Source organism: Muscardinus avellanarius (assembly GCF_963383645.1).
Source record: "Muscardinus avellanarius genome assembly, chromosome: 4".
In the NCBI taxonomy this organism is placed as follows: domain Eukaryota; kingdom Metazoa; phylum Chordata; class Mammalia; order Rodentia; family Gliridae; genus Muscardinus; species Muscardinus avellanarius.
Genome location: NC_137789.1, coordinates 153,922,668 through 153,944,526, shown reverse-complemented (window position 1 = coordinate 153,944,526; position 21,859 = coordinate 153,922,668). Strand labels below are relative to the sequence as shown.

Below are 21,859 nucleotides of genomic sequence, written 5' to 3'. Positions count from 1 at the left end.
CCAGTACTGCAAAAAAAAAAGTTTTCTTGGGTAGGCATGGTGGTGCATGCCTGAATCCCAGTACTTAGGTTGAGGTAGGATCCCAGGATTTAAGCCAGTCTCAGCAATTTAAAGAGATCTTATTTCCAAATTAAAAAAAAAAAAAAAAAAGGCTGGAGGTATAGGTTGGAGGTAGAAGCCCCTGGGTCCAACCTCCAGCAACACACACACACACACACACACACACACACACACACAAACAAAACTTTCCTTAATGTTTACTGTGTTTCTTATTTCATTGACATCTTTTTTGTTTTTTTAAGTCTGTGATGCATAATTGAAAAGCAGCATAAATTTATGGCAGGGAACACAGTAAAATATGTAATGTGCCAACGTGATAATGGCTGAGCCTGTCAAAATATGCCAGCCATTCTTGTAATTAGGCTCATTTATGCTCTTAAGCTTGAGGTGTATATGTAAGAGTGCCGTTTTCAGCTTGCTTACTGGCAGTCCTACGTGGCTTTGCTGCATTGCCATCACATTATGTGATGGTGTTGTCTTTCTAATCAAGATGTGGTGGGCTTTATCTGCTTATTGAAGCCTGTCAGACTGCATGCAGCTATTTTCAAATGAACTGTGATGCTAAGTTGTAATGTAAACACTAGTATTTCCTTCTTAAATATAGCTTGTAAGCTAGAACACAGACTTTTACAATTTAAGAAACAATTTCCCAGATCTTATTATTGATCATCTTTTTTAATTGGGACTAACTTGGAAAAGTTTTTTTTTTTTTTTTTTTTTTTTTTTGTTATACTGGGGATGAACCCCTTCTACCTCCGGGCTACACTCCCAGACCTATTTTATTTGGAAACAGGGTCTCTTAAGCCAGCGCGGCTTCGAACCTGCGTGATCCTCCTGTCTCTGCCTCCCAAGCGTAGGGATTACAAGCGTGCGCCACCATGCCCGGCTGAAAGGCAAAATTTAAAGGACAGATAATGTGAATCAACTGTAGTCACAAAACAGATAATACCATGACAGATAATACTCTAACAAGTAAACATGGTTAGATAGGAAAAAAATTGAAACAAACTTATTCAAAAGCCATCAGTGATGTGAAGAGGTAATCTAAAAGTAAAATAAGAAAAATGAGTTTGGGAAATTTCAGATGGATTTAGGAAAGTACAAATTGGGATACATGAATTAATGAGACTAAAGTTTGCTTGTCTGTTTCCTTGAACTAGGAACAGTTAGATGTTCACTGTATTCTTCAGCCAAGTTGATGAGCTGGTAGAGAAAGGGAAAACGCTTTGACAGTGAGGAATTTCTTATTCCAAGGTATAACTCTTCTTTTGCTGTAAAAATAATTTTACAAGTTATTACTGTCTGAGCGCTTACCATCTGCTTTTATATGTTATAATACTTTATATATGCTTAAGTGTAAAATTGACAGCAGCACTACAAGTTGGTAGTATTGTCCAGTTTACAAAATAGGAAATCAAAGCTTTGAAAGGTCCCTTTCTGTTCAAAGTGTAAAGCTAGTAAGTTTGAACTAATACCAAAATATTCTATTCATCCACAGGATAGGCTTTTAGTAGCCTCGCCTTTGTAGAAAACAGTGAAAAGAGAGAAGAAGTTCAATCCTCAGTCCTCCCCCCCAAAACAAAAACTAAAAAACAAAAAAACAAAATTTAGGCTGAAAAGGACCAATGGTCAATGTTCTTGAAGTAAAACAGAACTAGTGGGCTCAAATCACTGAGCTAAAAAGACTTGGTATTAGGACTGAATGGTGTGGTTGAAGAATAGACAGATTGGCGAGTAGGACAGAACCTAGAGAATGCAGAAGTAGAGCCACATGGATATAACACGCTGATTTAGAAAGGTGGCACTGGAGCCCTGTGGGACGGGCTGGCCTAGTAAGTGCACACCGTTGGGACAGCTGAGCATCTCCTTGGGAAAAAAGTTACCTCACACTACATTAAACTAAATTCTGATAGAATATGAAAATAGAAATATTAAAGCATCTTGCAGGAAATATAGAAGAAATCTTCCAGTAAAACGAAGGCAAGGACACAAGCAACTCTATATGTAAAGGGAAGAGATAGACCCATTTGACTACATTATTATTCTTTATTTTTTTAATTTTGTTTACTTTTTGTGGCACTTAAGATCGAACCCAGGCGCATTCTACCTCCAAGCTATACCCCCAGCTCTTTTAAAATTTTTGTTTGGAAGCAGGGTCTGCCTAGGTTGCTGAGAGTCTCACCAAATTGCTGAGGCTGGTGTTGAACCTGCAATCCTCTTGTCTCAGCTTTTCAAGTAGTGGGATTACAGGTGTACACCTCCATGTCTGGCAGACTACATTTAAAACTTGTGTTCATCAAAAGTAACTATTTAGAAATTGAAAAGGTCTAAACCACAGAATGGGAGAAGACCTTAAAATGCACATATCTAATAAGAGGTTTATATTATATTATACTATTTGAGGTCATTGGGATCATTTCCATTATTTGGCTGTTATAAATAAAGTTTGTTTTTTCCATTTTTGTAATTTCTATCCTCTGTGACTAAGCTTGAATCCCAGTTTTCATTATTAAATATGTTTTATTAAATATGTTTGCTCCTTGCCATTTTGTGTGTATCTTCTTTAGTTCATCAGGAAGATGATTAGGTGTTAAAAGGCAGGCACTATGTCTTTTTTTTTTTTTTTTTTTGCTGTGTTCAGTGTATCACACAAAATGGTTTCTGTCACTTGTTTTATTATGTCTGTAAATAGTGTAAAATTATTTCAGTTTCTTCCCTAGGTATAACAAACTTTAAAAAAGAAAAAAGCAAAGATGGGTGAAAAGAAACCAGAGCCTTTGGACTTCGTGAAAGATTTTCAGGAATATCTGACTCAGCAGACACATCATGTGAACATGATCTCTGGATCGGTTAGCGGAGACAAAGAAGCAGAGGCTCTTCAGGGAGGTAGACTCTTCTTAATACTATTAGATAGTTTAACTCTTATAAATTATTAGTGGAGAGGGGTAAGAAAAAATGTACCAATATTTGTGTTTGGCTGTCCTTGCTATAAAGACCACCATTCCCCAGTGTAGATGATTCCTTTTTTTCCCTAGAAAGACACAGGACACCCATCTCCCCCTTTCTTCATACATGTCAAATTTCCCTGAGGAAGAGTGACCTACAGTGGTCTAGAGATGCATATGGTCTTGTTGGAAGGTTGAGGGCTCTAAACCCCTGCCTGCCCTTAGGTTTTGTTACTTCACAGTAGACTCCAAAACAGCAGCTTCGCTTTACACACGGTTCAGCCACTGGGAAAGAGGGATTAAACCTGAGCCCCAGAGAGGGCTTTTTCTTTCTCTCTTTTGAATGTGACCATATTTTTCCAAACAGAAAGAGAAACTAAAATTAGGAAAACAGCAATCTGCTGAGCCCCAGAGAGGTGGAGTTTCTCTGCTTTGTAGATCACATAGACAGATCTGTTTCTAACTCTAGCTTCAGGTCAGCAGACCACAGGCCTCCGGCCTCACCAGGACTGCTCTTCTTGTGGGGCCTGCAAACTAAGATTGGTTTTTATGTTTTAAAATGGGTGAGAAAACTCAAAAGAATAACGTCATCATATTCAAACTTCAGTGTCCATAAGTAAAATTTTCTTGGAACACATATACATTTGTTCCTACATTTCCTATAGCTACTTTTATGCTATAGCAGCAGATTTGGGTAGTTGTGATAAAGACAAAACTTGAAGTATTTACTCTGTCACCCCTATAGAAAACGTTTGCTGACCTCTGACCTAGTTCTAGGGTCTTAAAATCCAGGGACTGGTAGCAGGGATCAGACATCACTTGCGAACTTGTTGGAAATGTAAAATGCCGCAGTGCCCCAGATCTAGCGAATCCATTTATTTTATGCACACATAAAAGCATGGAGCCACTGGCCTGGGAAAGCAGTAGGAAAAGGACACACTGACCCTTGTCCCTTCAGTGCTGGCCCCAGCCAGCCAAGTCACTACTGCGGAGGAGTGGAGGAAACAGTGGAGTAAGGCTTGACTGTGCGTCGGCACTTACACTTCCTGGACGGACTAGAAGTCCTTTCTCATGCAGGTGTAGGAATAAACATTTTCCCTTACAATGTAATATATATAGATTCCTGGACTGGGATTTGGGAGATTAGGGTTGTAGTCCCTGCTGTTTGCTGTTTTTCTTGTTTCTGAGTACCTGTGTCCTTCAGTTCCATTATCTATACAGAGAAGTAGCTCAAATAGATGAAAAGCAAGCATCCAAACATCTTTAAGCCTGCAAATCTTAGTCCTAATATTCAGTGGTACTAGATACAATATTTTCTTTCATGTAATTAGAATTTTAAGATCCTACGTGTAACCCAGAAACTAGAACACATATATCATGAGTGGAATGAAGAAAAACTCATTAATTGCATTAGACTGAAATAAATGGAGTTAGAGAATATTATGACTGCTAATTAAAATTGTAGGAAGGTCTAGCTTCCCAAATACCTGTGTAAAACTGTGCCATCCCTCTTAAATTAATCTTTATTCCTCTCCATCTTCTTACCTGTTCTCTTCAAAATAATGTCAAGGGCTGATATGATTTATGTGTAAATAATTTGAGGTTGCCCTACAAAAGGTTCTTTTTATATAAAATTATCTCAGTTCAGAAAGTCCATTATTTTACATATTTAACTTGGGGGAAGTGAACTATCAATTTATGATTTACAACCACTTGAGACTAAAATGCTAAATTGAGTTGATTCTAAGATGCATAATTTCTTTTGCTGTGCTTTTTTTTTAGCTGGAACAGATGGTGATCAGAATGGACTTGATCACCCATCTGTTGAAGTTTCCCTGGATGAAAACTCAGGAATGTTAGTAGACGGGTTTGAAAGGACCTTTGATGGGAAGCTCAAGTGTCGTTACTGCAATTACGCCAGCAAAGGAACAGCCCGGCTTATTGAGCATATTAGGATCCACACAGGTGAGGGGAAGCAGCAGGAGAAGACGTTTCTTTAAGAGCAGGAAAGGGGCTGAGGAGCCCTGGTTGTCTGTCTGTAAATAGCACTGATTGTGCACAAGTGAAGGCTTGTAAGATTTGAGTCAGTGGGGAAGCTACTCCTTTTTTTCTTTTATTTTAAAAGCAGCATAGCTCAATGTCATACAATGGGAAGTGAGGTCTGTTGTAAAATTTCCCTTCCTCGCCATTTTACTGCTCAGTCCACATAAACCTCAACGTGTGTCTGCTTCTCAGGTTGGGAAGGTTAACACTGAAGGCATTTGGAATGATGAGATGATCTTACCATCATCCTCACTAGTTTGGTTCCTTACAGAAAGGGGAAGTTTCTGTACGTTGCTGACTACTGCTAACCCAGGTCTCACCTAAGTGAGGAAGCGTCCCAGGACCAGGCCAGGCGTCCTTCCCGTAGTCCATGGCATCCTGTGCTCATATGTCACATCACGGAGGCGGCTTCAAAGCCTCTGAGGACAGGGCTTGTGACAAGGCCATCTCTGCCCCATAGCCACGCAGAGCATCAGTAGGCACTCAGTACTTAGTAGTTGAAGGACTCAACTCTCCTTTACATCCTCGGGCTGTTTTCATGTTATAGCATTAACTAGACTTGTTTCTTCCGGCCAGTGAAGAGCAGCAGGTGGAGGAGAAATGCTGCCGTCTTAAGGGGTAATTTGCACAACTCATACTTGGACTAGGAAGCTCGTTTTGATTTTGAGCTTCCTGTTTTATATGAGGACTTTAAAAAGTTGATTTTGTATTTTTTTCCCCCTGAGGAAAGGGTATGCATATGTGTGTGTATATATATATATATATATATATATGAATATACATGAATAAATATGTATAGATGTGTACATGAGTCAATTTTCCTGAAGATACTGTTGTTGATAAAATCATTAATAAGAAATATTATTGTTTGTGCTATTCTTCTTTCCCCAAATGCCATTGAAACTTCAAAAATGTTCATACTGTATTGATGAATAGAATGAAAATACATATCTCAGTTTGTCACTGAGTGAATTCTTAGGCTTTATTTTAACTTGCTGGTTTCTTTATAGATTTTAATAACCTTTTATTCAAAGCATTTTATTCTTGATCAATTCTCAAGTTGAAACTCCGTAAATGAGCCATTCTTGCCATTTCTGCCCCATTTTTCTTTTTAAACAGGGGAGAAACCTCATCGGTGCCACTTATGCCCGTTTGCATCTGCTTATGAGCGTCACCTGGAAGCCCACATGCGCTCCCACACTGGAGAGAAACCATACAAATGTGAATTATGTTCCTTCCGCTGCAGTGATCGGAGTAACTTGTCCCATCATCGAAGGCGCAAACATAAAATGGTACCAATTAAAGGTACTAGGTCTTCCTTAAGCAGCAAGAAAATGTGGGGGGTTTTGCAGAAGAAAACAGGCAACCTGGCATATAGCAGAAGAGCACTAATCAACCTGAGTCCACCTTCCATGGTGGTTCAGAAACCAGACTACCTTAATGACTTTACCCACGAAATCCCAAACATCCAGACAGACTCCTATGAAAGTATGGCAAAAACAACACCGACTGGCGGCCTACCGAGAGACCCCCAAGAACTCATGGTGGACAACCCTTTAAATCAGCTCTCAACTCTAGCAGGACAGTTGTCCAGTTTGCCACCTGAAAACCAAAACCCTGCATCTCCTGATGTCGTTCCCTGCCCTGATGAGAAGCCTTTCATGATCCAGCAGCCCTCTGCCCAGGCAGTAGTGTCTGCTGTGTCAGCAAGTATTCCTCAGAGCTCCTCTCCCACAAGTCCCGAACCTCGGCCCTCACATAGTCAGAGAAACTATAGTCCAGTGGCAGGTCCGAGCAGTGAGCCAAGTGCCCACACCAGTACTCCCAGCATAGGAAACAGCCAGCCCAGCACCCCAGCCCCACCCCTGCCGGTCCAGGATCCTCAGCTTCTGCACCACTGCCAGCACTGTGACATGTACTTTGCAGACAATATCCTTTACACTATTCACATGGGATGTCATGGGTATGAAAATCCTTTTCAGTGTAATATATGTGGATGCAAGTGTAAAAACAAGTATGACTTTGCCTGTCATTTTGCAAGAGGGCAACATAACCACCACTGAAAACCATCGTGTTTTACTTGGTTCGGCCATTCCAGGGTTTAGAGTTGGTTGTTGCTGTTGGTCATCCCCAGTAAGGTGTCTACTAATTTAAAGTTCATACATTGTATTTCTATAATATCAATTTGACAGCAGAAACATTTCTTTCAGGGTCATTTATGTATCAAACATGCTATCTATCTTTTCACTTAGACATGTGAAGATTGGAGTACAATCATCATCTTACCAGGTGTTACTATTTAAGTGTCCCACACTTGTGGTCCATAACTCCAAGGCTTATCCATACTCTTGATACTTCACTGTATCTATGATAGCCAGATGCTGTTTCTGCCATAGTTAAAAATGGTAGAATAAATTATTTTCTCTTACAAAATCTGTTACAAACTATTTCAGTGTTTGTAGAGAAATTGCCTTTAAAATTGTCTTAATTGAAATGCTATTTAGTTCACATACCTTAAGTTGAATTAGTAGTTTCATTTCAGTTGATAATAGTAAAGCTATTTCAGTATAGTAAATCTTCTTTTCTATAAGAGGAAATGTAAAACAATTATTTTAAAAATAAAGCTATAAAAATTGGTCAAAGTTCTGAAGATAATTGAAATTCAACTTTAAATTGAAAATTGTGTTTAGTATTTAAAATACCTGTTTATTCAATGTGTAGTTTTAACACATTCATTTTCACTGTTTTTTTTTTTAATACTTCCAGTTTATTAAAAAACACAGGTAAATATACTAGAGTGCTAGATGCCTTTTTTAAATTTGAACTTTTCATTTAAATTCTTCATGCTGATGCTCAGTGTCAGGTGAGGTTGGTAGCTGTAGTGAGGATCTTCTTCCTAATCTTTTGATGACCAAAGAGGCACAGTGGAAGTCCTCCATCTTATGACGGTGTAGTCCTCCAAAGAACTCCAGAGTGTCCTTTCCTGCCTTCTATCCGCTTATTGCCCACAATTTCTAAGAAAAGGTGGGTATAGAAACATGTGAAGTCACTCACAAGGATGCAGACATGTTCAGAACAGGTCCCGGTCTCTTCTTCAGAGCTGGCCATTCAGAATATATTTTGTGAATTCAAATTCTAATGCTTATTTGCAGTTTTATCAGTCTTCGTGTATAGTGACAATACTATATAGAAACTGACTGAATTGTCACCTTAGGAGAGGACAAAATGGTGTACAAATGGATATAAAATGCATTTAAACGTGACTTGTTTATAAAGGTAAGGCTTGCTACCTGAATCTAGAGTAATTCATTTTGAATAGGAGGCTATTGTTTTTATACTGTGTAATAACTAGCTTACACTGAGAAAGCTTGGTCAGGTAATAAAACATTGTTACTAACTATTGGTTTCTGTGTACTTTGCAAAGATTTTATTTTTAATTTGGTTCCTATCTTTAAAATATTCCTAATTGGCTTAGAGAAAATAGTTTAGCTATTAAGCATTTATTAACCAAAAAGGACCCCTGCCCTTATAGAAGTAAAAGGGGAATATTGATGGTATCTGCTCACAAAAACCCCAAGTGCCAAGTCAATGACCCCTCTGCCCTCCTTCCCTCCCTCCAAATGCTAGAAAGCCATTAGTGAGTGCTTGTGGGTGAGCAGCCAGCACAGGCTCCTCGGAGGCACTGAGGAAAGCACAGCATCCCGGCCACTTTCTCCTGCTTGGCAGATCTGACTGAAGCGAGTGCTACGGTTACTTGACTCTGTTGCGTAAATCACAACGCTCCCATCAGTTTCAGTGCAATTTCCAAATGCACAACTTGGCTCTAGTATTTATCAGTTGCCAGAAAGAAACAGGTTGTCATTTGGAAATTTTTTCTTCTATTTTATACTTTAAATAAAAGCAATACCCCAAAATAGAAAATAAATTTTTCTTTAAAGACAAAGGAAGAACTCTCTGTAAAGCCAGCTTATTTGTTTTATACTCTAGGCCAAATAGCAACAAGTATATTTTTTTTAACAACTAAAGATGGATGTTTTGAAGGTACATTTTCATTTAAACATGAAAAAGACTTTTCTTTTTCGTAATTATAAACTAGAATGTAAAATTTCTAATTTTCCTATGACTTAAAAGAGCACAGTTCATATTCCAAAGGTGTTGTTAATGCTTCAAAGCTACAATCCATTCTAATGCACTAAAACTTTTGAAGCAAATTGACCTTAGAAACTTTTTTGGAATTGTACTTTTTAAAAAAAGATTTAGGATTTTATTTAAATTTTATGAGTTAAATTGTGTGTATTTAAATAGACGTTAGGATCTTCCCTTACATATTGAATATGTTCATCTCATTTTCAATCAAATGTTTTATAGAAACAAGTTGGGAAGAATTTAACATGCACTATTTATAGTAATTTGCCATTAACAGGCAATGTTCCAAAACTAAAATTATTTTTGTTCAGTGAACATACGTTTAGATCTTTAAAGTTTGTAGATAATTTATCTCCACTAATATTTTTTTAAGAAACTGTGAAGAGATTAACAGGGAATAATTTTATTTCCGATTTTACTAATATAGTATGTAGCTTCTTGAAATTCAAGTAAAGGCTAGACTTTTACTTTGAAAAAAGCTCGAATGGGTATTTCCAGTGCTATTTCATTTCAGAAATAATTGTCATTCATCTGTAGAATTATTTGACAAAGGGAATATTACTAAAAAAAAGAGATAAACCTCATTTTAGTCTACAAAAATATTTATCAAATGAATGTGCTGTTAAAATTTTTAAATTCCCTGCTAAAGAATTTCTCTTTAATCTTGAAAGGATATATACTTTCTATAACTTGTTTTTGTTAATGCATACTTTGATGTAAAGAACATATTTTGTACGCAAAACATAAATCTTGCATTATGGTTGTAAAGTACACTATGTGGTTTGGGGATCCAAAACACAGTTGAATGTTAAAGTAACTATATCTAGTATGTAGTTCATATGGTGAATGAAGCTTTGCTTTTGTAATATATGAATAAAAAAATAACACTTTCTAATGACCTTGATTTTTCTTTTTTGAAAACAAGGATCAAATTAGTTTTTGAGTGGTTTCTTGGTACGTAAAGTTATTTAGTTAATAAAAAGGTCTATGGTTACTCTGGTTTGAATGTTTAGAATGCCTTACCATGAAAAAAGTCTATTACAAGTTAAAAACCAAAACAGTTGTATGCTTTTTCATAGGGGACACATATAACCTGACTCTTATACCTAAGGGTTCTGGCATCCGAGAAATGAGACAGGCTGCCTGGATGCTTAATTTCCCATGTCACGACTGACAAGGGACCGACCAACTGAAGTAATTTCTGTTATGACCAATGGGTCTTTTTGAGTAGACAGACTTTCTTTTCTGTGCAAGAATGTTCTTTGCCAAATCACAGTATTGGCTTACAAGACATCCTAGTATTACGAAGTTGTTACTTTAACTCATTTGCAAAAAGCTTACCAAAATCAAGACATTTGATTTGGAAATTCAGAAATTTTAATGTTGCTTTGAAAGATACTTCTGTACAATATGATCTTTCTCGTTACAAAAAAAAGAAGTGACGTCTGACATATCAGTTGCTTGTTGAAAGCACAGATACTTGTTTCCTTGTCTTAGGTCTTCCAGAAATTCTGCTTTGAGCTTATTAAGTTCTTCTGCTAGAAGCTTCAAGTTGTTAGGAAGTACTTGTCCATCTAGAATAAAAAGGTATCCTCAAGTTATTTCTGCAAAGCAATCTGGGATGCCTGATGACATCCAGAAATGAATGATTACATGAGATAAACCAGTCAGATTCTTCTATAAATAAAATGACTGAGTTGAAATAATTTAGTCGTGTGAAATAACTCAAAGAATGTAAATAACTCGCTATGAAATGTGTGAGCAGAAAAAGACCAAACTGAAAAGGATTGCTGCTGAGAGCGCCAACACAGTTCATCTTTTGCCTTAAAAAGGCAAAAAACAGATTATGACGATTTGGTTTTGAAAGTGATAAATATACCTTAAACAGCTGATAAAACTTTCTACAGCGATGTAAATGTTTTTTATCTGCCGTTTAACAGCAACCCTAGCCATAGGAGTGATGTTACTAAGAATCTGAAGTTTTATTTGATTAACTTTACTGAGTTAAAATTCATTTACCATAAAGTTATCCACATAATCTGGACATACATTGTTTTTCCTGGAAGCCCTTCTACCTCCGGGCTACACTCCCAGACCTATTTTTACATTTTTATTTGGAAACAGGGTCTCTTAAGCCAGCGCAATCCTCCTGTCTCTGCCTCCCAAGCGCAGGGATTACAAGCGTGCGCCACCACGCCCGGCTTGTAATTGGTTTCTAATAAGGTTGCAGATCCAGGCAAACATCATCACAGGCAAGCCTATACCTTTGGCTCTTCCCCCCTAACCTGCTCTTCCTTCTCCTCTCCATTAACCCCTAAGCAACTACTAATCTTTCTGTCTCAAGGCTTCCTTGCTCGGGGCATTTCATGTGACTGGTTTCCTCCACTCTGCATGTTCTCGAGGTTCTCCATGCCGTACCCTCTGTCAGTACTCCCCTCCTCTTTATGGCTGATAATATTCCCTGCTGCGGACCGACCACGTTCTGTTGATCCATGTGTCCGCTGATGGGCTTCTGGGTTGTCTCCACCTTTGGGCTAGCATGGTAATGCTGGAAGCACTCCGGTAAAGTTTGTGTGTGAATAAATGTTTTCATTTCTCTTTGGTATAAACCTTGGAGCAGAATTGCTGGGTCATTTGGTAACTGAGGTACTACTCAGCTGCTTTTCAAAGCATGGCACCATTTTATATTTCTATCAGTAACAAATGAGGGTTGTGATTCTCCACATCCTCAACATCTGAACTTTTAAATGATAGTTATCTAGTGGCTGTGAAGTAGTCTCTCCTATGGTTTGATTTGTATTTCTCCAATGAGCAAATGATTTTGAGTGTATTTTCATGTGGTTTTTGGCCATTTGTATGTCTTAGAGAAGTGCCCATTAGGATCCTTTGTCTATTTTAAAAATTAGAGGTTTGCGTGTGTTACTGGCAGTGGAACTCAGGGGCCTTCTACCTCTGGGCTATACTCCAGACCTATATATATATTTTTTAAACAAGTTCTCACTAAGTTGCAGAGGGCCTCATTAAGTTGCTGAGGCTGTCTTTAAACCTTTGGCCTCCCAAATACCGGGATTACAAACATGTACCACAATGCCCAACTTAATATTGGATTACTTACTGAGTGGTAGGAGTTCCTTATATAATGTGTTTGCAAATATTTTCTCTCATCTGTGGGTTGGCTTTTCAGATTCTTGGTAGAAGAACTGAGTATTTGATTTAAGCAGATTCAGAAACTAGTACTTCTTCCCCATTCTGCTTTTTGTTTGTTTTTATTTTTGTATTTTGTTTTTGTTTTGGTACTGGGGATTGAACTCAGGGATTCTGCCTCTAAGCTACATCCCAGCCCTGATTTTTGTTCTTTATTCTGAAACAAGGTCTCACTAAGTTGCAGAAAGCCTCACTAAGTAGCTGAGGCTGGCCGCAAACCTGTGATCCTCCTGTCTCAGCCTCCCAAATACTGAGATTACAAGCGTGTGCCACCACGCCTGGCCTGAATTTTCTTTAATGGGTGGGAAATAGTCGAGTGTTGGGGTAAGGCAGAAGAAAGGCAAATGATTGAGAGAAAACCCTTAGAACTATTTTTGCTTTTATGCTAATGAAATTCTGCCATTTCTGGTCCAGACCAGTTGACACATTTTGGATTATAAGCCATTAGTGGTAGTGTCAACCAGTTTTTCTAAAATTATCAAAATATAGCAGAGTTCTTTAGACATGTGAAGGTGTTTTTCATACCTGCCTGAGTTTATACACCGCGTTCCATACTGGCTTATGAGTAAAATCGACTTAAGCATCGTTCATAGAGGAAAGCTTGAGAAACAGTATGGTTGGTGCATTGTTTCCTAATGTTCTAAGCTTTGGTGAGCGTCATGGATGCTGGTGACATGAGGGAGCAGACGGGGAGCAGAGGGAACTTGGATCCCGGGTCCCCAGATGGCGAGCTGTTCAGCCCCTGGCAAGTTACTTGATTCACTGTAAACCTCCCTTGTCCATTTGTAAAATTACACTCTTAAGGATTTGAAGATTAGGAACTATAAAGCACCTAGTATATAAAAATTTTACCTTTTTTGTGGAATTGGGGGTTAAACCCAGAGGTATTCTACTGCCAAGCTATACCCCCAGCCCTATTTTTTTTTTTTTTTTTTTTTTTTTGCGGGTTTGGGGATGGGACCCATGGGCATTTGACCTCTGAGCTACACCCCCTGCCCTACTTTTTAATCTTTATTTTGAAACCGGGTCTCACTGAGTTGCAGAGGGCCTCACTAAATAGCTGAGGCTGTCTGCGAACCATGATCCTCCAGGTCTCAGCCTCCCGAATGCTGGGATTACAAGCGTGCGCCACCACGCCCGGCTCCAGCCCTATTTTTTATTCTTTATTTTGAAACAGGGTCTCACTAAGTTGTGGAGGGCCTCATTAAGTACCTGAGGCTGGCCTGAACCTGCAGTCTTCCTGTCTTAGCCTCCCAAGTACTGCGATTACAAGTGTACGCCACCACACCCAGCTTATTCTTTATTTTGAAATATATCCTCACTAAGTAGCTGAGGCTGGTCCTGAGAACCTATGATCCTCCTGTCTCCGCCTCCCAAGTGCTGGGATTACAAGTGTCGCCACCACACCTAGTCTAGCTGGCTTTCTTTGAAAACCAAAATTTAAACAAAACACTTAAAACCTGAGTTATTTTATAAAACTGCAATCACCACGTTTCATGTGTAATTTAAATTCAGGTTTACAATACGTGGACCTTGCTCGGCTGCTCCTCCTCAACCCTGCACCTGGCCTCGCCCCTCTTTCTTATTTCACTCTAGGCTTGATGCCTCTTTTTTGTTCCAGAACAATACAAACAACTCCAGCTCTGGGCTTCTGCACTTCCTGTGCCCACTGCCTAGAATGATAGTCTGGGTATCTGCCTGCTTATTCCTTCCCATCATTCGCATCTCAGCTTAAATGTCTTCTCTGAGAAGACTTCCTGATTATGTGTGTGTAGGGGGCAGGGTGAAGGGTACTGGGGATTGAGCCCAGAGGCGTCCTACCTTCAAGCTAAACTCTCAGCCTTAATTTATTTATTTATTTTTTGTTTTGAAACAGGGCCTCACTAGGTTGCTGGGAGATTTGCTAAGTTTGCTGAGCCTGGCCTTGAGCCTTACCCTCCCAATGGTTACCCTTTTAAAATAAACCCATCACTCAACACTGCCTCATCCTACTTTCTCTTCAGAGCACTGGCCTATAATTGCTCTAGTGTCTCCTTACTGGAATATTCTGCTTTCTGCTGATTCTTCAATATCTGGAATAAAACCCTGCCACCCATAAAGACTAACTGGATGGATAAATGGATCAATTCCAAGTTCCAGAGGAAGAATTCTTAGTTATAAGTAACCAAATTGCAAATTTAAACTGATACTGGGGGTGGAACTCAGGGGCACTGTACCTCTAAGCTACACCCTCAGCCCTATTTTTTAGTCTTTTTTTATTTTTGAAACAATGTCTCACTGAGTCGCAAAGGGCCTTGCTAGAAGGGCCCTGTTAAACTATGGAACCAGCCAAGATGTCCATCAACAGATGAATGGATCACAAAACTGTGGGATATGTACACAATGCAATTTTACTCAGCCATCAAAAAAACCTCAATTACATCATTTTCAGGGAAATGGATGGAACTGGAGGACATTATGCTAAGTGAGATTAGTCAGTCACAAAAAATAAGAAATCAGATGCTTTTCCTAATATGTGAGAGCTAGGGAGAAATGGGTCATAGGAGGAACTCTTGAAAAAGGAAATCCTATAGAGGAGCAAAGAAGACAACCTAAAGAAGGAGAAAGGAGGGGGGAAGAGGAGAATCTCTAAAACACACAATGTACTTAAACATATCGAAGTCAACCACTAAGCCAAGCAAGGGAAGGAGGGACGGGGAGGGAATGGGGTGGGAATTGGGTAGGGGTTAAATCAGCGATGTGTACATGTTTGTACACACAAGTTTTTTACCCCAATATGATGTTTGAATATAATGCACCAATAAAAAAATTTTAAAGGAAAAAAAAAAAGGGCCCTGTTAATATGTAAACTTTTAAAACCAATAAACTACCTGAGTGCGGAGGAGACGCAGCAGCAACAGCCATTCAGCATCACATCGACCCCTCAGCACACAGCTACTCAACCTACCTTTCGCTTCCTTCATCGTCTCTGAGACAATCCTTCGGAGCGTCTGATCAGCTTTATGAAGAATATTAGTTGAACAAATAATTCTATCTGTTTCCTAGGTAAATACAGATATTGTTATTGAAATAATTTTATAAAAGAAATGGCGAATGTATAGAAAACTCATATTTCAAGGGACTTTTCTGTTCACTACCTTTCCCTAGGAGAAGGTCTACATGAATTATGTCAGTTGTATTTATTCTGGTTAACATCTAATAACAATCTCTACAGCCTATCTGTGGTGTTTGCTTATTTCCGTGGTATAAATACATCCTTGTAAATCTCAAGCTACTAACGTAACATCAGTAGGCTCCACCATTTCTGAAATTTAGCACGAGGCTCGTGCAGCCAGCACAGGCTGCCAGCAGGTCACTACCACATCTCGGTGTCCGGAGCTGGTCACGGGCACGCCGAGGCCCGGCAAAGCACCTTTGGTGTTGTACTCACTGCGAGCCCCACGAGATCATCCTATGAAAAGCCCTTCCTTCCCATTTATACCAAATTTATTCTGGAAGACCTACCTTTTGCTCCATATTGTCCTCAACAGGTTTTACTGGATTTTCCAAAGCAGAAAGCAATAGCTCAGTCACCTCTGGGCTTCAGAGAAAGTGAGATAAAATACAATAGATCCTTACAGCAAACATCTATTTTTAAGGAACATTTACTTATTAATACTAAATTTAATTCTAGAGGAGTAAAACTGCTCTAACACAAGATCCTTAACAAAAGGGTTAAAAACTAAACGATTTGGAAGCTACCATCCATTAGCAAAATCCAAACATAGCTCAAATTATAAGCCCAACCTCCTTTATTTACAAAATGTTCATTTCCTAGGGGTCATATCAATAATCTTTAAAAAGTCATTCTTTCCTATTAAATATTGGGCTGTGGGCTATAAGAACTCTTTTTTAGTTTCTAAAGAAAGATGTGTGGTGGTGCATGCCTGTAATCTCAGCACTTGGGAGGCTGAGACAGGAGGAATAGGATTTAGAACCGCCTCAGCAGTGTAGTGAGGGTCTCAGCAGCCTAGTAAGACCCTGTTTACAAACAAACAGACAGACAAAAGGACTAGAATGTAACTCACAGGTAGAATGCCTCTGGGTTCATGCCCTAGTAACACACACACACACACACACTCTCAGTCTTTTCTGTCTTCTGCTTATCTACTGGATAAGAACTCGTAAAGTTCCATAGAGGCCCGAGATAGAATTCATTCATTTAACAAATATTTATTGAACATCTTATATGAAGAATGCCGTGCAATTACATATGTGAAACTATGTGCTAATCTGGATACTTACGATCCAAGCCTGAGGATAATGGAGAGAGGTTGATTAATTAAGCAGGAAATAATTTGGGGCAGCGATAAGTAGATAAGGGAAGACAAAGTGGTGCTGGCAGGAGAGGGACCGGGCGGTCCAGCCACGTCCTCGAGAGTGATGTGAGTTGTGAGCAGGGACAAACTTCTTGTGCCCAGGGATCGGAGGGACCAGTTTGGCAGCTTTAAGGGAGGAGTGGCGCCCGGGGTTAGTAGAACATGTGCGCTGTGGTCAGGAGTTGAGTTCTACTCATTAGGGAGTAGAACTGAAAATTTGAAACCAGTGAGCTCGTCACGTTAAGTCAGCCTGCAAAATGACCTTTCTCACTTGACAAGACCCGGTCTGGAGTCAAGAAAATTGCACCGAGCCTCAGTTATCCCATCTATAAAATGGGAGTTAGAGTTTCTCTGCTTAAAGGGTTGTTGTGAGGATTGAATGATACTACACTATCGTAAGAACATACCCAATAAACAGCGTGTGCTCAGTAGCTCTGCTGCTATTAATACAACCTCACAGGAGCCTGGCCAAGGTCCCAGTCTCAGATCATCTTTCAGCTTCTAATACGGGGTCACCGTGCTCCGTGGTGCCCCTTCGCCATTTCCCTACAACTATTTTGATCTGGGCACAGATGACCCAGGACCAGACTGCACATCATGGCAAGGGCTGGCAGTGACACTCAAGGGCTCACATTCTCTCCACTTCTCACAAGGACCGAGTCGCATGGGTGTCAAAGCAGGCAGGGGTGACAGCCGTGGGCTATACTTGTGGGCCGCAACCAGCCACTCACTTCAAAGGACACAGTTTTAGGCATTCCACAAAGAGCAGAAATTGCCTCGTTATGGACCCACTCCAAGTTTTATGACAACTGTAAAATTAGAAAACTAGCCAGGGTTGGTGGTGCATGCTTGTAATCCAGCATTTGTGAGGCTGAGACCAGAGGATCGTGGTTCATGGACAGCTTCAGCTACTTAATGAGACCCTGTTTCAAAATAAAGAATAAAAATAGGGCAACAGGCATAGCTTGGAGGTCAAATGCCCCTGGGTTCCATCTCTAGACCCGCAAAAAACAAAACAAAAAACTAACCAGTAGTTTATTTCACAAACTGTATAAAACTAAATGTAATTTCTTTCTTTCTTTCTTTCTTTCTCTCTTTTTTTTTTTTTTTGCGGGTCTGGGGATGGAACCCAGGGGCATTTGACCTCCGAGCTATATCCCCTGCCCTATTTTTTAATTCTTTATTTTGAAACCGGGTCTCACTGAGTTGCAGAGAGCCTCACTAAGTAGCTGAGGCAGTCCACGAACCGATATTCTCCAGGTCTTAAATGTAATTTCTGTTTGGAGTATGTTAACTGTATAAAATGTATAGAAAGTATAGCTTGGGAACTAAACATTTGAAGAATGAGTTTAAACAATTAGCCTTAAAAAAAAAAAACTGCTGATCACCTGTGGCTAACAGGCAGAAACTAGGGAAACGTGGGAAATATACTTCCAGAGTTGCACTGCCCAAATAGCCACTAACCACATGAGGCTACATTTAATTAAAATCAAGCTAAGAGCCGGGCGTGGTGGTGCACACCTGTAATCCCTGCGCTTGGGAGGCTGAGACAGGAGGATCGCACAGGTTCAAAGCTAGCCTCAGCTACTTAGTGAGGCTCTCAGCTACTTAGTGAGACCCTGTTTCCAAATAAAGTATAAAATAGGTCTGGGAGTATAGCCCGGAGGTAGAAAGCCTCTGGGTTCCACTCCCAGTACCACCAAATAAAATAAAATAAATCAAGCTAAACTAAAAATTCAGGTATTCAGTTGCATCAGATGTGTTATTGGGAATTGAACCCAGGAGCAGTCTACCTCTGGGCTACCCACAGACTTACTCTATTTTTTTATTTTGAAATAAGTCACCGAGTGTGGTGATATACACTTGTAATTCAGTACTTGGAAGGCTGAGACAGGAAGATTGCAGGTCATGGCCAGCATCAGCTACATAGGCCCTACACAATTTATTGAAACCCTGTTTCCAAATAAATAAAAAAATAGGTCTGGGGTATAGCTTTCAGGAAAAAGGCCCCTGGGGTTCCATCCCCAGTACCCAAAAGAAAAAAAGAAAGAAAAAGAAAGAAAGAAGGTCTCACTAGGTTGCTGAGGCTGGCAGAGAACCTGTGATCATCCTGTCTCAGCCTCCAGGTATTGGGATGACAAGCATGTACTACCATGTCCAGCATGCATTAGGTACTTAAATGTGCCTAATAGTCACATGTGGCCAGCTGCTGCCACACTGAATAGTGCAAATACAGAACATTTCTGTCATTAGTGAAATATCCACTGGAAATGTGCTGCTATAGAATTCTCAAGATGTTGATCATGAATGGAAAGTTTGGATGCTACAGCCCATTAGCCCCACATATTCACAAGCAGAATGACTACAGTGAGCTCAAAGGCAAATGAGGACCCAGTACAGTTCTCTTACACATTCCTTTCTTTACTTTTTTTTTTTTTTTTTTTGCAGTACCAGGGATTGAACCCAGGATTGGGCACATGCTAAGCCGGCATTTTACCACTAAGCTACACCCTCAGCCCACAGATGTTTTTCTGTAAGAAAAATCCTAGGCCACCTATTTAGGTAATTTGGCAAGAATATAAAAAATGTGTTCTACTATGAATTTCTAGCTCTAACCTCTGGAAGGTGGTATAATCCTAACAGTTTAGAGGAGAAAGAGGCAAACTTGGCCACTACGGGCAAAGCGCTTGAACAGCACGGTGTCTGGCCCGGAGGAGGGCTCTGCGTAGGGTACCTGGCTTCTGAAGCACACGATGGGCTCTGCACTGACAGGCTGTTGAATTCCCAAGCGTTTTTCTCGGGGTTGGGCTTTTCTATCTTCCTCTTCATCAGGTAGATGGTTTCAGCAGGCACTGCCTGAGGCCTCTGGCCATTCCTCTGCAGACAGGTCTCCAGGGGACAGTCAAAAAAGAGCTGGCAAAAGCCGAATGAATCTGAGAACAGTTTAAAGTCACCAAATTACTGGTCTGCTATCTTTACAAAATGTGAAAGTTAATATATATTAAACAATTTATCCCAGGCTGATGCAGGAAAAACCCCATTTGCAATACCAAATGCCTTGCTTTTCAAGTTAAACCCACACAAGCCTCCTAATCCAAGCAAACTCTCACGGAGGATAGCAGTGGTTTTGATATATGAATAAACGGTTCCATGGGTAAGAAAAGAAACGTTTTAATTACATTTCCGAGCCAGCTGGTAGACTTCATATCTCATACTTTGATAATAAAAGTTGTCATCTAAAACCAAAATCAAAGGTCTAGAAACAGCTGTGTTTGCCAGGCAGTAGCAAGACTGCGCCTCCTGTGTGGCAGACAGCATCAGCTCTTGATCCTTCAGGCAGGTTATGAAATCTTCCCACATGGCTTCGGTCTTGTCGGGTGGAGCAGGCATCTGACACCCTTTAATGACAGCAGTCAAGAAGCAGTCCAGGTACTTTAAGAGTTCCTGTCGAAGCATTTTCCATTGGGATGGCTATGAGAGACCAAAAGAACTGCAGTTTATACTGGGCTTTGGCCGGTGGGGTGGTTATCTCGTCCCACTGTCACCCTGCCTCAATGGAAATAAAAGCTCACATCCTGAACTCTCTGGGGTTCTCCACAGACACCTCATTTCTCATGCCTCCGAGCCTTTGCATGTGCTGCCCCCTCTGCCTGGAGAAGCCCTATTTAATGTAGCTAGTTCTCTATGAAGCCTTTTCGGACTCAACCTTGCAGAGGGCAACTCAACCCCTCCCCTGTCCATCACAGCATCCTGCCTGCTTTGGCAGGGCTGCCTCTGTTCAGGCATTTGCTGGCACAGTATTATCACTTAGGTCACAAGTCCACCGTACGCCCTACCTCTAGTTGGGAAGCTGGTACCTAACAGGTGCTCCAGAAATGTATTTTAAATGAACAGATGACTGAAGGAGTGAAAATATGAGAAAACCAAAAGCGGTGACTAGCCAGGTATGGTAGCACATGCTTGTAATCCCAGCATTTGGGAGTCTGAGGCAGGAGGATCATAGTTCGCGGACAGCCTCAGCTACTTAGGCTCTTTGCAACTCAGACCCTGTTTCAAAATGAAGAATAAAAAATAGGGCTGAGAGTGTAGCTCAGAGATAGACTGCCCCTGGGTTCCATCTCCAGTACTGCAAAAACATTAAAAAAAATAAATAAAAATGCTGTGACCAACCTTGTCCCCACGCCCCCTCCCCGCCCAAAGGCTGCATGAATAGGATATGCAATACTAAATGCACCCGATGCGCGTATGAACTTCCAGAGCCCGTCATTCTAAAACGCCTGTATGGGAATTACTCTGCGTTTTTATGGTCTTGTTTACTGGTTGCAATGTTAAACCCACTGTCACCGAACTCCTCTCTCTCCTCCCGGGCCGGGTGCACCGTGGCCGCCCAGTCCGGTGGCCGCCCTCCGCAGCCCGGTGCTGACCTGCGGCCCCGCGCCCGCGGGGTCCAGGAGCGCGTCCCGCAAGATGTCGTCGTAGGAGATGACACCCACGGCCCAGCCCCGCTCCCGCCGCAGACGGTGGCCCAGGGCGCGCGCGAAGGTCGACTTTCCCGCGGCGGGCAGGCCGCAGAGCACGCAGAGGCCTCGTTTCCGCGGCCCCTCAATGCCCGCCTCCCCGGCGCCCGCGGCGGTCCTCATGGTCCCACGGAGGTCCGGAGCGGCGACTCCAAAACTGCAGCCGGCTGGCGCGCGTGCGCAGTGCCCGTCGCCGCCCGCTGCGCCCCCTGGCGTCCACGGCGGTCGGAACGCCGGCCCGCGAGCGCGCATGCGCAACTCTCCCGCCGCCCTGCTGCGCCCCCTGGCGGCATGGCGAGGGAATAGGCGAGGCTTCACGTCCAGAAAAGATGCTGCAGCGGTCCAGGCTGTTGCCAACATGCTCTCATGGTCACCTGAATCCTTAGCGTCAGCTGCCCGTGCGCCAGTCCTCTAGACAGGGGGCGCTATGGTGCTACATTTTATATCTCCTGGACATTCCTAAAGGATACCAGAGTTAGGATAGAATCGTTCTCCCTGCTGGGACTCTTCAGGATTTGTGTCTTGGTCTTGTTTCAACTTAAGTCCCCATCCTCAGGAAAATCCCCAAAGAGACAGAGCTGTTTCC

At 41.1% G+C, this 21,859-nt stretch overlaps 2 protein-coding genes across 3 annotated transcripts; one reads left to right on the top strand and one right to left on the bottom strand.

Annotated features, from left to right (window-relative positions):
- Positions 1-2,813: 2,813 nt before the first annotated feature.
- On the top strand, positions 2,814-7,111 carry IKZF5 (IKAROS family zinc finger 5; the record flags this gene model as incomplete). 2 transcript variants are annotated; one of them, XM_080694101.1, is made up of 3 exons in its annotated part: positions 2,814-2,946; positions 4,788-4,970; positions 6,627-7,111. In XM_080694101.1, 3 exons carry the CDS (start codon positions 2,814-2,816, stop codon positions 7,109-7,111), a joined length of 801 nt encoding a protein of 266 aa, XP_080550227.1. The 2 variants fall into 2 exon arrangements, with proteins under 2 accessions (XP_080550227.1, XP_080550226.1); XM_080694100.1 differs by having other exon boundaries at positions 6,168-7,111.
- Positions 7,112-10,571: 3,460 nt separating this feature from the next.
- PSTK (phosphoseryl-tRNA kinase) lies at positions 10,572-21,396 on the bottom strand (the record flags this gene model as incomplete). Its single annotated transcript, XM_080695416.1, has 6 exons — positions 10,572-10,768; positions 15,346-15,439; positions 15,903-15,978; positions 19,491-19,689; positions 19,936-20,227; positions 21,181-21,396. The coding sequence occupies 6 exons, from the start codon at positions 21,394-21,396 to the stop codon at positions 10,572-10,574; spliced, it is 1,074 nt and encodes a 357-aa protein (XP_080551542.1).
- Between the last annotated feature and the right edge of the window lie 463 nt (positions 21,397-21,859).